General features: G+C 38.7%; 1 protein-coding gene across 1 annotated transcript in view; it reads left to right on the top strand.

The window, feature by feature from the left end:
• SLC26A8 (solute carrier family 26 member 8) overlaps positions 1 to 16970 on the top strand; it is a 72274-nt gene that overhangs the window by 5241 nt on the left and 50063 nt on the right. The window contains 2 exon segments of the mRNA XM_060162696.1: positions 113 to 299; positions 5797 to 5936. Of these exon segments, the coding sequence (XP_060018679.1) occupies positions 113 to 299; positions 5797 to 5936 (327 nt within the window).

The following is a 16970-nucleotide window of genomic DNA, read 5'->3' as shown; positions in this document are numbered from 1 at the left end:
TTGTTTTAAGTATAAAATTATACAATAGATGGAATGTTTATTTCCATAAAAATGTGCCAAGGATCTAGACTTTTTAAAAACTCTTTTGTTTAACTTCTTTCCACTTATCCAGGAATGATGCAACCAGAGAGGAGCTTCCAGAGTTTGGGCTCTAGATACAGGCAAAACTCTTTCATGTATGATGTGAAGCGAGATGTGTACAATGAGGAGAACTTTCAACAGGAGTACAGAAGGAAGACCGCTTTCTCTGGGAAGTTGGACATCGACATCAGCACCGTCAGTCACCATGTCCAGTGCCGGTGCGTGTGTGCGATCATTCAGCTGCCACCAAGCTGGCAGCCCTAAAACTCTACTTGACACCTTTGGTGCCTACTTCTGTTTTCCTCCTCTGAATTCCTGTCATCAGAACCCTTAGCTTATTGCATAATTCCTCTACAGTTTTTTTGTGGTTTGTCTTGTAGCACCTTCTTTTTTTTTTTTTTTTGCGGTATGCGGGCCTCTCACTGTTGTGGCCTCTTCCGTTGCGGAGCACAGGCTCTGGATGCGCAGGCTCAGCGGCCATGGCTCACGGGCCTAGCTGCTCCACGGCATGTGGGATCTTCCTGGACTGGGGCACGAACCCGTGTCCACTGCATCGGCAGGCGGACTCCCAACCACTGCACCACCAGGGAAGCCCCCTTCTTTTTTTTTTTTACTTTTTAAAATTTTATTTTATTTTTGGCTGTGTTGGGTCTTTGTTGCTGCACACTGGCTTTCTCGTTGCTGCGCGGGCTCCTCATCGCGGTGGCTTCTCTTGTTATGGAGCACGGGCTCTAGATGTGCAGGCTTCGGTAGTTGTGGCGCGTGGGCTCAGCAGTTGTGGCGTGTGGGCTCAGTAATTGTGGCACACGGGCTTAGTCGCTCCGTGGCGACTTCGCTCCGTGGCGACAGTCGCTCCGTGGCGACTGTGGGATCTTCCCAGACCAGGGATCGAACCCGTGTCCCCTGCATCGGCAGGCAGATTCTTAACCACTGCGCCACCAGGGAAGTCCCTTGTAGCACCTTGTTGATTATAAACTTCATGGACATAAAGACCTTGGCTGTCCCCCACAGCATCTAGGGATGGTATTTAATAAATACATTGTTTGATTAACCACCATTGCCAGTCTCCTAACAACAATAACAAAAGCAACCGTGGTGAAATAATTAATGATAGCAGAATGACTGTGTAAACCCTATAGTTCAGGAGCTCGTAACCTGTTTTTGTGCTGTGAACCTTTTAGCAGTCTATCAGAGCTAATGAACATCCTTTCAGAATAATTTTTTTTTTACTTTTTTTAACTGTGGTAAAATATATATAATATAAAATTTGTTGTTTTAACCATTTTAAAGTGTACAAATTAGCAGCATTAATGACATTCACGTTTTTGTGCAACCATCACCACTATCTATTTCCAAAACTTTTTCATCACCCCAAACAGAAACTCTGTACCCATTAGGCAATAACTCCCCATTTCCCCCTCCTCCAGCCCCTGGTAACCTCTCTTCTACTTTCTGTCTCTATGGATTGTGTATTCTAAATATTTCATTTAAATGGAATCAGACAATATTTGTCTTTCATGTCTGGTTTATTTCACTTAGCACAATGGTGTAGCGTGGATCAGTGCTTCATTTCATTCTATGGCTGATGATACTCCATTGTATGTATGTACCACATTTTGTTTATCCATTCATCTGTTAATGGACACTTAGGTTGTTTCCAATTTTTGTCTATCGCGAATAATGCTACCATGAATATTGGCATAGGAGTATCTGTTCAAGTCCCTGCTTACAATTCTTTTAGGTATACACCTAAGAGTGGACTTGTTGGATCATATGTTTAACTTTTTTTTTTTTTTTTTTTGCGGTACGCGGGCCTGTCACTGTTGTGGCCTCTCCCGTTGCGGAGCACAGGCTCCGGACGTGCAGGCTCAGCGGCCATGGCTCACGGGCCCAGCCGCTCCACGGCATGTGGGATCTTCCCGGACCGGGGCATGAACCCGTGTCCCCTGCATCGGCAGGCGAACTCTCAACCACTGTGCCACCAGGGAAGCCCCTGTTTAACTTTTTGAGGAATTCTTTTTCACAGCAGCTGCAGCATTGTGCATTCACATCAGCAAGTGTTCCAATTTCTCCATATCCTCTCCAACATTTGTTATTTTCCATTTTTTTAAATTATAGCCATACTAGTAGGTGTAAAATGGTATCACATTGTGTGTTGCTTTTTTTTTTTTTTTGCATTTCCCTAATAACTAAATATGATGAGCATCTTTTCATGTGCTTATTGGTCACTCATGTATCTTTTTTGAAGAAATGTCTATTTACTTCCTTTGCCCTTTTAAAAATTAGGTTGTTTATCTTTTTGTTGTTGAATTATAGGAGTTCTTTATATATTCTGGATATTAAACCCTTATCAGATATATGATTTGCAAATATTTTCTCCCATTCTATAGGTTGTCTGTTGATAGTGTCCTGTGTACACAGTTTTCATTTTAATGAAATGCTATTTATCTATTTTTTTTCTTTTGTTGCTTGTGATTTTTGTGTCATATTTAAGAAACTATTGTGAAATCCAAGGTAATGAAGATTTTCCCCTGTTTTCTTCTAAGAGTTTTATAGTTTTAGCTCTTAAATTTAGATCCTTGATCCATTCTGAGTTAATTTTGTATACGGCATAGAGTAAGAGTCTGGCTTCATTTTTTTCCACATAGCTATCCCATTTTCCCAGCACTATATGTTGAAGAGTCTATTCTTTCTCCATTGAATGGTCTTGGCCAGAATATTTTTAAACGCATAAAATACATAGTATTATAAAGGAAACCAGTTATATTGAAATATAGTTATCAAAATATGAAAATATCCAAAAATTATATTTAATGATTGTGGGTCTAATAACTACCATACTTTCTAAGTAATGATGAATATAAATGCTATTTTAAGGTATCTGCAGCAATTTTAATGTAATATGAAGATATTTGTGATTCTATTGGTGAAGAAGTCAAGCTCTGCTGATACTACTGTGGTTTGTTGTCAATGTTCATAACTGAAGGAAATGCTACATTTCAGTTAGGAGGTTAGTGAAAATAAAGATATAATTTTTCCTAAAGTCACATATCCCCATGAATTCTATCTAGAGACACCTTGATCATCCATGGACCTCAGGTTAAAAACCCTTTGTGACCTACATCATGATATTAACCCTAACTACTCAACCTGTCCTCACTCACACTCCAGATTTATTAGTCCCTCTTGTTCCTTGATTTATCACTCATAATTGGCATGAGTTAGGTGACAAGTGAAGAAGGCCTCCACGCAACCCTATTGCAGACCTTCCTCCCTCTGAGCCTTCTCCTTTGCCCATATCCTGCCGTTTGCAAGTTGTGGTTTTGGATGTCACTCCCCTGTCCTATATCACAACTCTCATTTTTTCTGCTCCAGGATGGGTCAGAGGTCATATATCAAAGAGAGCATTTGGGGGCCACATTGGTTTTGTCTCTACAAAAGGATAATCTTTTCCTGACTTATACCTCATCATAAACAGGTACTACCAAAGAAATTTCAGCCTTATTCCCCTCCAGTTGCCCTATCCTTAGACCCTTAAATCTGACCCACACTGCCTCCCATGGGTTTTTATAGCAGTGCTTATTCCCTACTTCTAAAACAAACAGTTATATCCACTTCTGAATTTTAACCTGAAAGGTAGCACAGCACTGTGGTTAAGAGCAAGACTCAGAAGCCAGATTGCCTGGTTCTGAATCCCAGTTCTGCTGCTTTCCAACTGTGTGACCTTAGGTAAGCTATCCATGCCTACTGTGCTTCAGTAGCCTCATCTATAAAATGGGGATGATAAAAGCACCTACTTTATAAGGTAATTGTGAGGATTTAAAGAATATTTGTAAAGCACCTAGCAAATAGTAAAATAATAATAATAATCTTTTAATTTCATCTCTTCCTTTCTGCAGAAAACCTCATATCTTCCTTCATTTTCTCCCTTTTAGTTACCCAACTGCAATACTCCCTCTCTTTAAAAAAATCTCCCCTGTGCTTTCACATCAGTTCTTACATTCCTCACTTTTAAGATGCTTTAACTAGGATCCAGATTCATGTCGAAGTGCTTATAACTCTTCCACCACCAGCTTCAGTTTCTGTTCCTCTAACTCCTTCCTTGATCCCTGTCAGTCTTAGGTCCTCATTATTCCATGTCCATTTTATTTTTTTGCCATGTCAGAGAGCTTTGATGACTCTCCCTAGGGTCGCTGGTCTTCCAGGGTGGCACATGGAGAGGAAGGGACACTGGACCAGATGCAGAAACAAATTGTCCCAATGCCATGCTGTATTCTCCCCCATAGAGGGCCGTAATTGGAGACAGCACACTCTCCACACCCAGGGATTCTCATAAAAATAGCAATGTGTTGTTCTTTCTAAAGCTATGGTCTTGCTTCTGGCTCCTGAGCAGAATTCAACAGCTGTCGATAGGAACTGTGATGGTAATAGACTGGATAGAACACTGAACTAAAAATCACGAAATCTGGATTCTAGCCCCAGTTCTGCCCACACTTGTTACTGTGACCTTGGCAAAGACATTTACACTTCTTTGGCCTTAATTACCTTAGGGACTGTAATGCTCATAGTTGTTAGAGTCAAGCATATTGAAATTACTTCTTTTCTGAGCACACATTTTAGCCTTGCATACACTGAAGTTATATTTGTTGCTACAGTCAAATCGCAATTATTCAGAGATAGCTCATACATGAAAAATCTCCATACTCTTTGTTTTCAGCCCATAATGAGATATAAATAGCAAAAAGCAATTTAAAACCATATTAGCTTTACTAATGGATTAATTGATTAACAGATTGATTGATTGGTTTACAATGATTCTGCTGCTTTGGTGATCTAAAGGTTTAAGTAGGTTTTCTCAATCTCAGTACTGTTGACGTTTCGGACTGTGAAATCATTTCTTGTGGAGGGCTGTCCTGTGCATTGTAGGATGTTTGGTGGCATCCCTGGCCTCTACCCTCTAGATGCGAGTCGTGACAATCAAAAATGTCTCCAGACATTACCAGATGTCCCTTAGGGAACAAAATTGCTTCTGGTCGTTATCCACGGGGTTAAAAGATAATAAGGCCTTATTTTATGCCCTTTTCTTTCCATGGCTAATGCCATAAGCACAAGACTCCATATTCTATATTTTCTGTAAATTTCTGCATGTTACAGGTCAAAGCCATGTAGAGTTAATGCTTGGTAAAAATTTTAGTATACAGGAATGATGTGAATGTGTTAATTCTCTGCCACCCACCAATAGCACATCTCAAAACATTGTCCTTACCAAGAAAAAGCCATAACAGTCCATTTTTCTACTGGAAAATGTTGGTAGGTTGAATTCTTTTCAAACATTCTGTAAAACCACAGGCGTGATTCGTATGCTGGACTTACAAGGCCTAGTTCTTGTCATACATATGGCACCGGATCTCAGTTGAAGGTGATACTGTCCCCCAGGGAACATTTAGCAGTGCCTGGAGACATTTTTCATTGTCACAACTAGGGGAGGGGATGCTACTGGCATCTAATGGGTAGAGATCGGAGATGCTGCTAAACATCCTACAATGCACAGGACAGCCTCACAACAAAGACTTATCCAGTCCAATATGTCCAAATATCAGTAGTGTTGAAAGAAACTCTGTTGTAGGGGAAGAAGAAGGTACTCACTATGCTTTTTCTTGGCCATGTGGGCTTTTTCTTTGGAGAACCTAATCAAGTCTCTGTTCTTTCTCACAGCTGCTCATGGTACAAGTTTCGAAGATGCATGCTTACAATCTTTCCCTTCCTAGAGTGGATGTGTTTTTATCGATTCAAGGATTGGCTTCTTGGAGACTTACTTGCTGGGATAAGTGTTGGCCTCATGCAAGTTCCCCAAGGTAAGAAAGATACGAAGATTTTTCACTCAGAGACAATACACCAGACCTGGTCACTTGCCCAGAGTAAACAAATTACTTGTGTTAGATGAATAGAAAAAAAATGTGAATTCCATTCACATCATTACCATTTGTTTCCTTACCTGCCAAATTTCTAACTCTTCTAGGGTAGTTCCAAAAGTCTCAGTTTAGTTTAGACCCCTGATACTTTCTAGAGTATTTGTAATGCCTGCTCATGGTCATTTTTTGCTCAACTAGTCATTTTATACTCACTCCAATAGATCTCACTTGGCATTGGTTTTACTTAAAAAGGTGAAGGATAGGAAACACAGCATGCTAGCTTCCCTTCAGCAAGTTACACACACAGCAGTTCAGGGGTTATTCTTTGGTCGTACAAACGGCAGTTCAGATATGACACAACAAGATCACACAGATAGGTACGGGAGCTATCTGGGCTTTAGAAGCTTCATTTCCCAAATAGAAACCAACATCTCTTGTAATTCCCATAACTGATGCCTCCATGGGTCCCACAGCGACATGCCCAGTTACAAGAGTCATTGTGCTCTGAGAAGCTCAAAACTAAGGCTTCCTACAAGATACTAATCTTTAATTCATAGTCCCCTTGGTCCAGGTAGAATATACTAATCAGGCTCCTTTTACCATAACTAATGTTGGCTGGTAACACAGCTGACATTCCACCATTATCAGGTTTCCAAAGAAACAGAGCTAGAAGGTTAACCCAAGATCAACTTGATCAGAGAAAGAGAAAGGATTTTGTGTTAATCCGTTACTCAGAGTAGTTCACAATTCCCTACGTAGTCTTTAAACACCTCTGTTTCTCTCTTCTGGGGCAAACCAAGCAGTGTTGAAACTTGTGATTGTAAAGCACAAATGAAGCCAACCAAAGGGGCCAGTGGCAGCTGAAATCCAACTCTGGCATAGGGCTGTTAGTTGGAGAAAAGGGATCCCTTTAAAATAATTAATTAATTATCATACAGTAAAATTTACCTCTTTCATACAGTTCTATTAATTTAAACACAGGTATAGGGTTGTATAACCACGCCACAGTCAAGTTACATAACAGTTGCGTCAGCCCCAACACTCTCTTGTGCCATCACTTTTTAGTCACATCCTCCACTAACTTCTAACCCTCGGCAACCACAGATCTCTTCTCCATCACCATAGTTCTGTCTTTTCGAAAATGTCATGTAAATGGACTCATACAGTATGTAACTTCTGAAGGGTGGCTTCTTTAATTCAGCTTTATGCCTTTGAAATTAATGCAAATTGTTATGTGCATTGATAGTTTATTCCTTTTTATTGTAGAACAATATTCCATTATATGGCTATATCACAGTTTTTTGTCCATCATTCACTTATTGACGAACATTTTGTTTCCAGTTTTGGGCCATCACAGAGTTGCTGTGAACATTCATGCACAGGTTTTCGTTTGAAAATATTTTTCATTTCTCTAAGGTAAATAACCCAGGAGTGATATTGTTGGTTATATGGGAAGTGTATGTTTAACTTTGTAAGAAACTGCCACACTGTTTTTCCAGAGCGGCTGTACCTACCATTTTACATTTCCACCAGCAATGTATGAGAATTCTAGTTCCTCCACACCCTTGTCAGCACTTGATACTGTCAGTATTTTAAAATTAAGCTTTCTATTTTGAGTTAACTATAGATTCACATGAATTTGTAAGAAACCACAGAGAAGTCCCTTGTATCCCTTACCCACTTTCGTCAGTAGTAAATCTTGCAAAACTATAGATCAGTCTCACAATCAGGATGTTAACATTGATGCAGTCAAGATACAGAACATTTATACCACCACAAGGATCCCTCATATTGCCCTTTTATAGTCACCCCCACTTGCTCTCTGCCCCCATCCCCTCCTTAATCCCTAGCAATCACTCATCTTTTCTTCATTTCTATAATGTTATCATTTCAAGAAAGTTACATAAATGGAGTCATACAGTGTGTAACCATTTGGTATTGGCTTTTTTCACTCATCATAATTCTCTGGAGATTCATCTAGGTTGTTGTGTATATCAATAGTTTATTCCTTTTTATTTCTGAGTAGTATTCCATGGTATGGATATACCACAGTTTGCTTAAAATTTCACCCTTGAAAGACATCTGGATTGTTTGTAGTTTTTGGCTATTACAAATGTAACTATTATGAACATCTGTATGTAGGTTAGTGAACATAGTCTTCATTTCTCTGGGATAAATGTCCAGGAGTGCAATTGTTGGATTGTATAGTAGTTGGCATGTTTAATTTTCTAAGAAACTGCCAAGCTATTTTCTAGAGTGGTTGTATCATTTTACATTCCTATTATCAATGTGTGAGTGATACCGTTGCTCTGCATCCTCACTACCATTTGGTGTAGTCACTAGTTTTTACTTTAGCCATTCTGATAGGTGTGTAGTGAGATCTCATTGTGGTTTCAGTTTGCATTTCCCTAACGGTTAATGATGTTTAATATCGTTTCATATGCTAATTCTCCATCTATACATTTTAATGAAATGGCTCTTCTTGTCTTTTGCTCATATCCTAACTGGACTGTTTGCATTTTTACTTTTGAGTTTTGAGAGTTATTTATATATTCTAGGTACTAGTCCTTTGTCTTTTGTGTTTGGCAAATATGTTCTCCCAGTCTGTAACTTTCCTTTTAATTCTCTTAACAGAGTATTTACAGAGCAAAATTACTAACTTTGATGAGATCTACTTTTTCGTATCTGTTATTTTAGCCATTTTAAGCGATATGTAGTGGTATCTCATTGTGTTTTTAATTTGCATTTCCCTAATGGTTAATGAAGTTGAACATCTTTCCATGTTTTTATTTGCTGTCCTTCGATCCCCTTTGGCAAAGTGCCTGTTCAAGTTTTTTGCCCATTTTTTAATTGGAATATTTTTCTTATTGTTAATTTTTTTTTTTTTTTTTTTTTTTTTTGCAGTACGTGGGCCTCTCACTGCCGTGGCCTCTCCCGTTGCGGAGCACAGGCTTCGGGCGCACAGGCTCGGCGGCCATGGCTCACGGGCCCAGCCGCTCTGCGGCATGTGGGATCTTCCCGGACTGGGGCACGAACCCGCATCCCCTGCATCGGCAGGCGGACTCTCAACCACTGCGCCACCAGGGAAGCCCAGTCTTATTGTTAATTTTTGATAATTCTTTTTATATTCTGAGTACAAGTCCTTTGTCAGATATGTGATTTTCAAATATTTTCTCTCAGTCTGTAGCTTATCTCTTCATTCTCTTGACAGTATCTCTAGCAGAACAAAAGGTTTTAATTTTGATAAAGTCCAATTTATCAATTTTTTTTTCCTTTTATGGATTGTACTTTTCTTATCATATATAAAAACTCTTCACTTAACCATCAGGTCACAAAGATTTTCTCCTATGTTTTCTTCTAAAAGTCTTACATTTTATGCTTTACTTTTAGAACTGATCCATTTTGAGTTAATCTTTAAATAAGTTGTGAAGTTTAGGTCAAGGTGTATTTTTTGCTGCATTTTTAAAGAAGACTATTCTCCAATGAATTGTTTTTGAACTTTTGTCAGAGATCAAATAGCCATATTTTTGTGGGACTATTTCTGGACTCTATTCTCTTCCATTGATGTATATGTCTACCCCTTTCCCAATATCATGTGTCAATTATTGTATCTTTTTAGTGAGTCTTAAAATTGGGTAGTGTGATTCCTCCAATTTTGTTCTTTTTCGAAATTGTTTTAACTATTCTTTCATACAAATTTTAGAATCAGCTTGTCAATATCTACAAAAAATCCTTCTGAGATTTTGATAGCCATTGATTAAATTCATAGGTTACTTTGAGGAGAATTGATATCTTATTATGTTGAGTTTCCACTCCATGATCACAATAAGTCTCTTTATTTATTTAGGTGTTGCTTTAATTTCTTTCATCAGCATTTGTAGTTTGCAGGATACAGATTCTGTATATATTTTGTTAGATTTATATCTAAGTATTTCATTTTGGAAGAGATATTGTATATGGTAATTAAAAACATTTTTGGTTTCCAGTTGTGCATTGTTTGCATATAGAAATACAATTGAATTTTGTGTGTTTACCTTGTATCCTGCAACTCACTTATTAGTTCTAAGAATCTTTTGTAGATTCCCTGGGACTCACTACATTGATAGTCATATCATCTGTGAGTAGAGACAGTTATGTTTTCTTCCTTCTAATATGAATGGCTTTTATAACTTTTTCTTGCTTATTGTACTAGCTAAGACTTCCAGTATATGTTAAATAAGAGTGGTGAGAATAGACATTTTTGCTTTGTTCCTGATCTCAGGGGAAAATCATTCAATCATTCAACATTAAGTATGATGTTAGCTGTAGGGTTTTTGTAGGTGCCCTTTATTAGATGGAGAAAGTTTGTATCTTTTCTAGTTTGCTGAGAATTTTTATCATAAGTGAATGTTGTATTTTGTCAAAGTTTTCCCTTTAGACTGGATTACATGAATTGATTTTAAAATATTGAACTAGCCTTGTATTCCCAGAATAAAGGAGTACCTTTTAAATTTTTCATATGGCAGATACAAACCAAAATGATCCATTTGTATGTGTATATTCACTTCCAGGAAAGTATCAGAAAGTCTCTAGAGCATTCGTGTGGTGCTGAAATGAGAGACCTGAACTCTTGGCACTGATGCTTTGCCTGTGAGTCCTCTACTGACACCACTTATCAAACATCCTTTGTTTATGGTCAAAGCTTGAAGACATTTCTTTGCTAAATTTCCAAGTCATCAGTATAATTTTGTACCAAAATAAGAATGACATTAGGATGTGTAAGTATACCTAGCATCCAGCACAGTATTTGGCACATAGTAGGTACTCAGGATATTTGTTGAATAATGATTACATAACTGTGTGAATGAATGAATCCAAGCAACTCTGCTGACTGACTAAGGGAATGTGTGTTATTTTAAGTAGTGTGAATAATGAAATAATTTGTAGTGTAAATAATTCAAAAGTTTTACTTATATTTAAACAGGTAGGACCTAACGACTTAATAATTTTCTTCAGATGAAACAAAAATACTGCATGATGAAAACCTTATTAAAAAGATGCTGGCTCTTCCTTACAGTAGAATCCCAATTTACAAATGTGAAAGAAAATAGAAAATCACCATTAGTGAAAAACTACAGTAATACTTATTGGAGATAAAATCCACTAACAGAGGTTAAAATTAGTGGGTAAAAGTTTGCAATCTATGTAACAGGATTTGCATAGTTTCAAAGTATCTTCCTCAAGATATTTATCAACTACTCCACTAATTTACAGTAGAGAACCTGGGAGAAACTACCTTAAACAAGTGATCAATGCTATCACCACCAATAGTAAGACATACGGAGATCACGAATCTTGTGATATGATGCACTAAAAAGGACACAATACCATTTCTGTAGTATGCACATCAAAAATGTATAACCTTAGCATGATCATAAGGAACCTAAGCAACCCCAAACTGAGGGGCATTTGGCAAAATAGCTCATCTATTAATACTCTTCCAAAGTGTCAAAGTCAAGAAAGACAATTAAAGACTGAGGAACTATAACAGATTTTAGGACTAAGGAGAAATAACAACTAAATGGAGTAGGGAACTGTGGATAGAATCCTGGAACAGAAAAAGGAAATTAGGGGAAAAACTGTTGAAATTCAAGTAAAGTATTTAGTTAAATTTCTAATGTTAATTTCCTGATCCCAATAATTATACTATGATTATGACAATGTTAACATTAGAGGAATCTAGGTAAGGTATATATGGAAATGCTCTATTATTTTTGTAGCTTTTCTATAAGTCTAAAATTAGTTCAAAATTAAAAAATTTTTTAAGGTTTTGGAAAGTCTGGAGGCTTGGTTTCTCTCTGTTTCTCCATGGCCTAAGCTTAACTGCGACTTAGACCACTTAGTTCTCAGGCCGTTACCAAGTAATTCTCTTACCTTCCCTGCATTGGTGAATTATTTGAAACCCTACATTTCAAAGGACTTTCTCCTCACGCTACATGTTGCTTATCAAGAGTAAATAGGGCTATTCAGGGACTTCTCTCGTGGCGCAGTGGTTACGAATCTGCCTGCCGATGCAGGGGACACGGGTTTGAACCCTGGTCCGAGAAGATCCCACATGATGTGGAGCAACTAAGCACGTGTGCCACAACTACTGAGCATGCGCTCCAGAGCCCGCGAGCCACAACTACTGAGCCCGCATGCCACAACTACTGAAGCCCGTGCACCTAGAGCCTGTGCTCTGCAACAAGAGAAGCCACCGCAATGAGAAGCCCATGCACCACAACGAAGAGTAGTCCCTGCTCACCACAACTAGAGAAAGCCTGCGTGAAGCAACAAAGACCCAATGCAGCCAATAAAAAAAAGAGTAAATAGGGCTATTCGATATTATACTGGAATTCACAGGCAGTGTATTAAAGCAAGGGAAAAAAATATAAGGGTAAAGAATTGCAAAGCAAGAAATAATACTTCATTCATAGATTTTTTTTTTTTTCGCGGTATGCGGACCTCTCACTGCTGTGGCCTCTCCTGTTGTGGAGCACAGGCTCCGGACGCGCAGGCTCAGCGGCCATGGCTCACGGGCCCAGCCGCTCCATGGCATGTGGGACCCTCCCGGACCGGGGCACGAACCCGTGTCCCCTGCATCGGCAGGCGGACTCTCAACCACTGCGCCACCACGGAAGCCCATAGAGATGTATTTTTTAATGTAGAAAATTCAAAAGAATCTACAGATAAATTAATAGAATTAATAAGATTTTATCAAAGTTGCTGGATATAAGATGAGTAAATAAAAATCAATTACATTCCTTTATACCTGCAGGAAACAGAAAGTGAAAAAAAAATTTAAATACCATTTACCAAAGCATAGTAAATATGAAGTAAGTTGTAATGAAACTAAGAAATGATGTGCAAGACCTCTATAGAGAAAATATGCAACTTTATTGAGAAATATTAATAAGGACCTAAATTAATTGAAAGATAGCATTTTCCCAGAATAGGCAAATTATTTTGAAGAGCAACATGGGAGGATTTGCTTCTCCAGCTATCAAGACTGAATGTAAAGTTATAATGTTTAAGATAATGTCCATCAAAAGTAGAATAAATAAGCATTCATATATACATATATTGGAATACACAGAAGGAAAATGAGCACTCTCAAGCAACTCACAGCAACATGGAAGATGCTTATATACATAATAATAAGAAAAATAAGCAGAAATAAAAATTGTATACAGTGTAATTCCATTAATATAAAGTTCAAAAGTGGACAAACTAAACTACACTGTTTAGGGATATGTATACCAGTGGTAAAACTATAAAGAAAAACAAAGAAATTATTATCACAAAAGTCAAAATAATGAATACCTCTGTGGGGAGGGATGGAGTTGTGATTAAAGATCTGGGTGGGGTAACATGGGTGTTTGTTTTATAAATATTTATTAAGCTCAACATCTATTTTAATGAACTTTCTATTTATATATTTCACAATAAAAATGGGGATTGCTAAATTTATTACAAAACTATTACTAGACTAATTACTAAAAAAAGTAATTAAACAGTATGGTGGACTTCCCTGGTGGTACAGTGGTTAAGAATCCGCCTGCTAGTGTAGGGGACACAGGTTCGAGCCCTGGTCCGGGAAGATCCCACATGCCACGGAGAAGCTAAGCCCGTGCGCCACAACTACTGAGCCTGCACTCTAGAGCCCGTGAGTCACAACTACTGAGCCCGCGTGCCACGACTACTGAAGCCTGTGTGCCTAGAGCCTGTGCTCTGCAACAAGAGAAGCCACTGCAATGAGAAGTCCACGCAGCGCAACAGAGTAGCCCCTGCTCGCCACAGCTAGAGAAAGACTGCATGCTGCAATGAAGACCCAACACAGACAAAAATAAATAAATAAATAAATTTATATAAAAACAAAACGAACGAAACAGTGTGGTATTACAGACTTAGACAATTAGGCCAGGGGAACAGAAAAGGGTCACACATTTATATGTTGCATGGTTTGTATCAGATGTGTCACTATAGAAACAGACTTTTAAAAAATGATGTGAAACAATTGAATACTTATATGAAAAACATCAATTTGTAGACCTCTACCTCACAGCATACACAAAAATCTATTCCTTTTAGATTAAAGACCCAAATATTAGATAAAACTATAAAGATGTTTTTGTAATAATATAGGAGAATATCTTCATGGTCGTGAGGTAGAAAGTGTTTCTTAAACAAGACACAAAAAGCACTAGCCTAAAAGGAAATGACTGTTAAGTTGAATTAAATAAAAATTAAGAACTTCTGTTTATTCAAAGACATGATGAAGGTTGAAAAGCAAACCATGGAATACCCAACAAAGGACTTAAATCTATAATATATATATTCCTACATATGTGTAAGGCACTGCTAAGTAAAACTGATCAACATTATTGGTAATCAGTGAAGTAGAAGTGGAAATTAACTAACTCATACACACTAAAATAAAAATTCTGACAGTATCATGTGCTAATACAGATGTAGATAATGGGAGTTGTCGTACGGTGTTGGTGGGAATGTAAATTGTACAACCATTTGGAAAACAGTTTGGCATATTCTGGTAAATGCCCCAGCAGTTATGCTTCAGGGTATATCATCTTGAGGAATTTATACATCTGTGCACCTGGAATCATGTACAAGAATATTCATAGCAGTATTGTTCATAATGGCCCCCAAACTGGAAACAAAGACAGGAGACTATGTAAGCCTGGAGACAAGGAGAATGGGGAGATAGCTGCCTGGACCCTGATGGCTTTTTAGTTCTGTTTCCAGTCTCTGATGAGGCCCAACTGACCTTTGTCCTCTTTTAATAAATTTCCTATTTTGGGAATTCCTTGGTGGTCCAGTGGTTAGGACTCAGTGCTTTCACTGCCAGGGCCCAGGGTCAAGCCTGGGTTGAGGAACTAAGATCCCGCAAGCTGGACGGTGCAGTCAAAAAAAATTCTTCTCTTTTGCTCAAGCTGATTTGAGCATGTTTTCTGTTACTTGCAGTCAACTGAGGCTTGCTTAGGGAAAATATGTGGAAGGGGAACCTATAAATTACAAAAGACTCAAGAGACATATCTACTAATGTGAGGACCTAATTTGATATAAACACAAAGATTGTGAAAGAAAGCACAACAACAACAACATCAACAAAACAAAACACAACATATAATAGCAAATAACTTTTTTAAAAGATCACCCCCAAACCCACCATACCTCTGGTTCAAGGTCTCTCAGGAGGTGGCAGTCAAGTTGTCAGTTATCTCAAGGCTCTACTGAGGCTGGAGGATCAGCTTCCAGGCTCACCGGTGTTTGCTGGCAGGCCTGGGTTTCTCGCCATGTGGGCCTCTACATGGGCTGCTTGAGTGTCCTCACAACACAGCTGCTGGTAGGACCGTGTATGGGGCCCAGTGCAAGGTGAAAATGCAGAGTCCCTAGTTCAGGAATTATCCAGAATTTCAAGATGGTCAGAGTAGAGCATTAAGCCAAGTGTGGAGGCTTTCTAAGCCCAGGGCACTGTGTGATTGCATAGGTCACACACCCTTGAAGTCAACTCTGGCAGCTGATGACCTGAATGAAAGAGAGAGCCAGAGAGCAACCAAGACAGGAGCCACAGTCTTGCAACCTAATCTCAAAAGTGACATCATTTTTGTTGTAGCCTATTTATTAGAAGTAAGTTATTTCATGCTTTAGGGGTGGAGCTCAAAAAAGGGCATGAATACCAATTAGCCATTGTAGATCATCTTAGAGGTGGTCTACCAGTACAACCATGTATGAGAAATCAGGGAAATTTGAACATTGACTGGATATTTGATGATGTTAAAGAACCATTAATAATTTCTTAGGTGTGATGATGGTATTGTACTCAAAAGAGGGTGTTTTTAAAAAAGATATATACTGAAAATATCTACAGATGAAATGATTTAGTGTTTTGGATTTGCCTCAAAATAATATGGGATGGGAGAGGAATGGGGGCATTGATGAAACAAGATTGGCCATGAGTTGACCATTGTTGAAGTGGGTGATCGGTACTTGGGGGTTCATTATACTCTATTTTTCAATAAGTTTAAGCTTTTCCATTAAAAAAAGCCTTGCTCGTTTAAGGCAATAAATTGGCTCACCGGATTCATAACTGATTTCTGATGAGCACACTGGTATGATGTAAATTGAAGAGAGTCCCTCAGGGCAGGAGCTGTGGACTTGAGATGTCAAAGGATGACACCATGAATGTTAATCCATTTGCCTCAAAATTTCCAAATTCTCATGGTGCTTCTTAGAAAAGAAAGTAAGTATTGAAGAAGGAGCTGAAGGAAGAGACTGGAGTGGTTGGCATATGCAAGAGAGACAACACATACCAACTTGGAGTCACGTCAGTTAAGTGTGACAATCCTTACCTGTTCTCCAGCTTTTTCTCCAGCCCTGGAGGATTCCTAGGGCCTTCTTGTACTAGACTGGGGGTAAGAATGGGGCTCTTCTGAGCTGTTGGAATTAAAGGTCTTATTGCTGTGATGTTTGCTTTCCATGATTTGCATGAAGGCCTCACAGTGAAAGGTGTTTTAAGCCTATGATTTAGAATTGATGTGTAAGAGCTTGTAATAAAATAGGAAGAGAAGGGCTTCCCTGGTGGCGCAGTGGTTGAGAGTCCGCCTGCCGATGCAGGGGACGCGGGTTTGTGCCCCGGTCCAGGAAGATCCCACATGCCGCGGAGCAGCTGGGCCCCTGAGCCATGGCCTCTGAGTCTGCGCGTCCGGAGCCTGTGCTCTGCAACGGGAGAGGCCACAGCAGTGAGATGCCCGTGTACAGCAAAAAAAAAAAAAAAAAAAAAAATAGGAAGAGAAGTTAGAAATCAAAGGAGATAATAAAAAGTACTAATTAAGGGCTGTATGCCAAGGGATTCTGTTACCATAGTCAGCTGTATACATGGGTCATTTTTATTTTAAATATTCTTTACAGCTTTTATTTCAGGTGACTTTTAAAAGCCAG

The sequence above is a fragment of the Lagenorhynchus albirostris genome, chromosome 10 (assembly GCF_949774975.1).
Source record: "Lagenorhynchus albirostris chromosome 10, mLagAlb1.1, whole genome shotgun sequence".
NCBI lineage: Eukaryota > Metazoa > Chordata > Mammalia > Artiodactyla > Delphinidae > Lagenorhynchus > Lagenorhynchus albirostris.
This window is presented reverse-complemented; position numbering and strand designations above follow the sequence as displayed.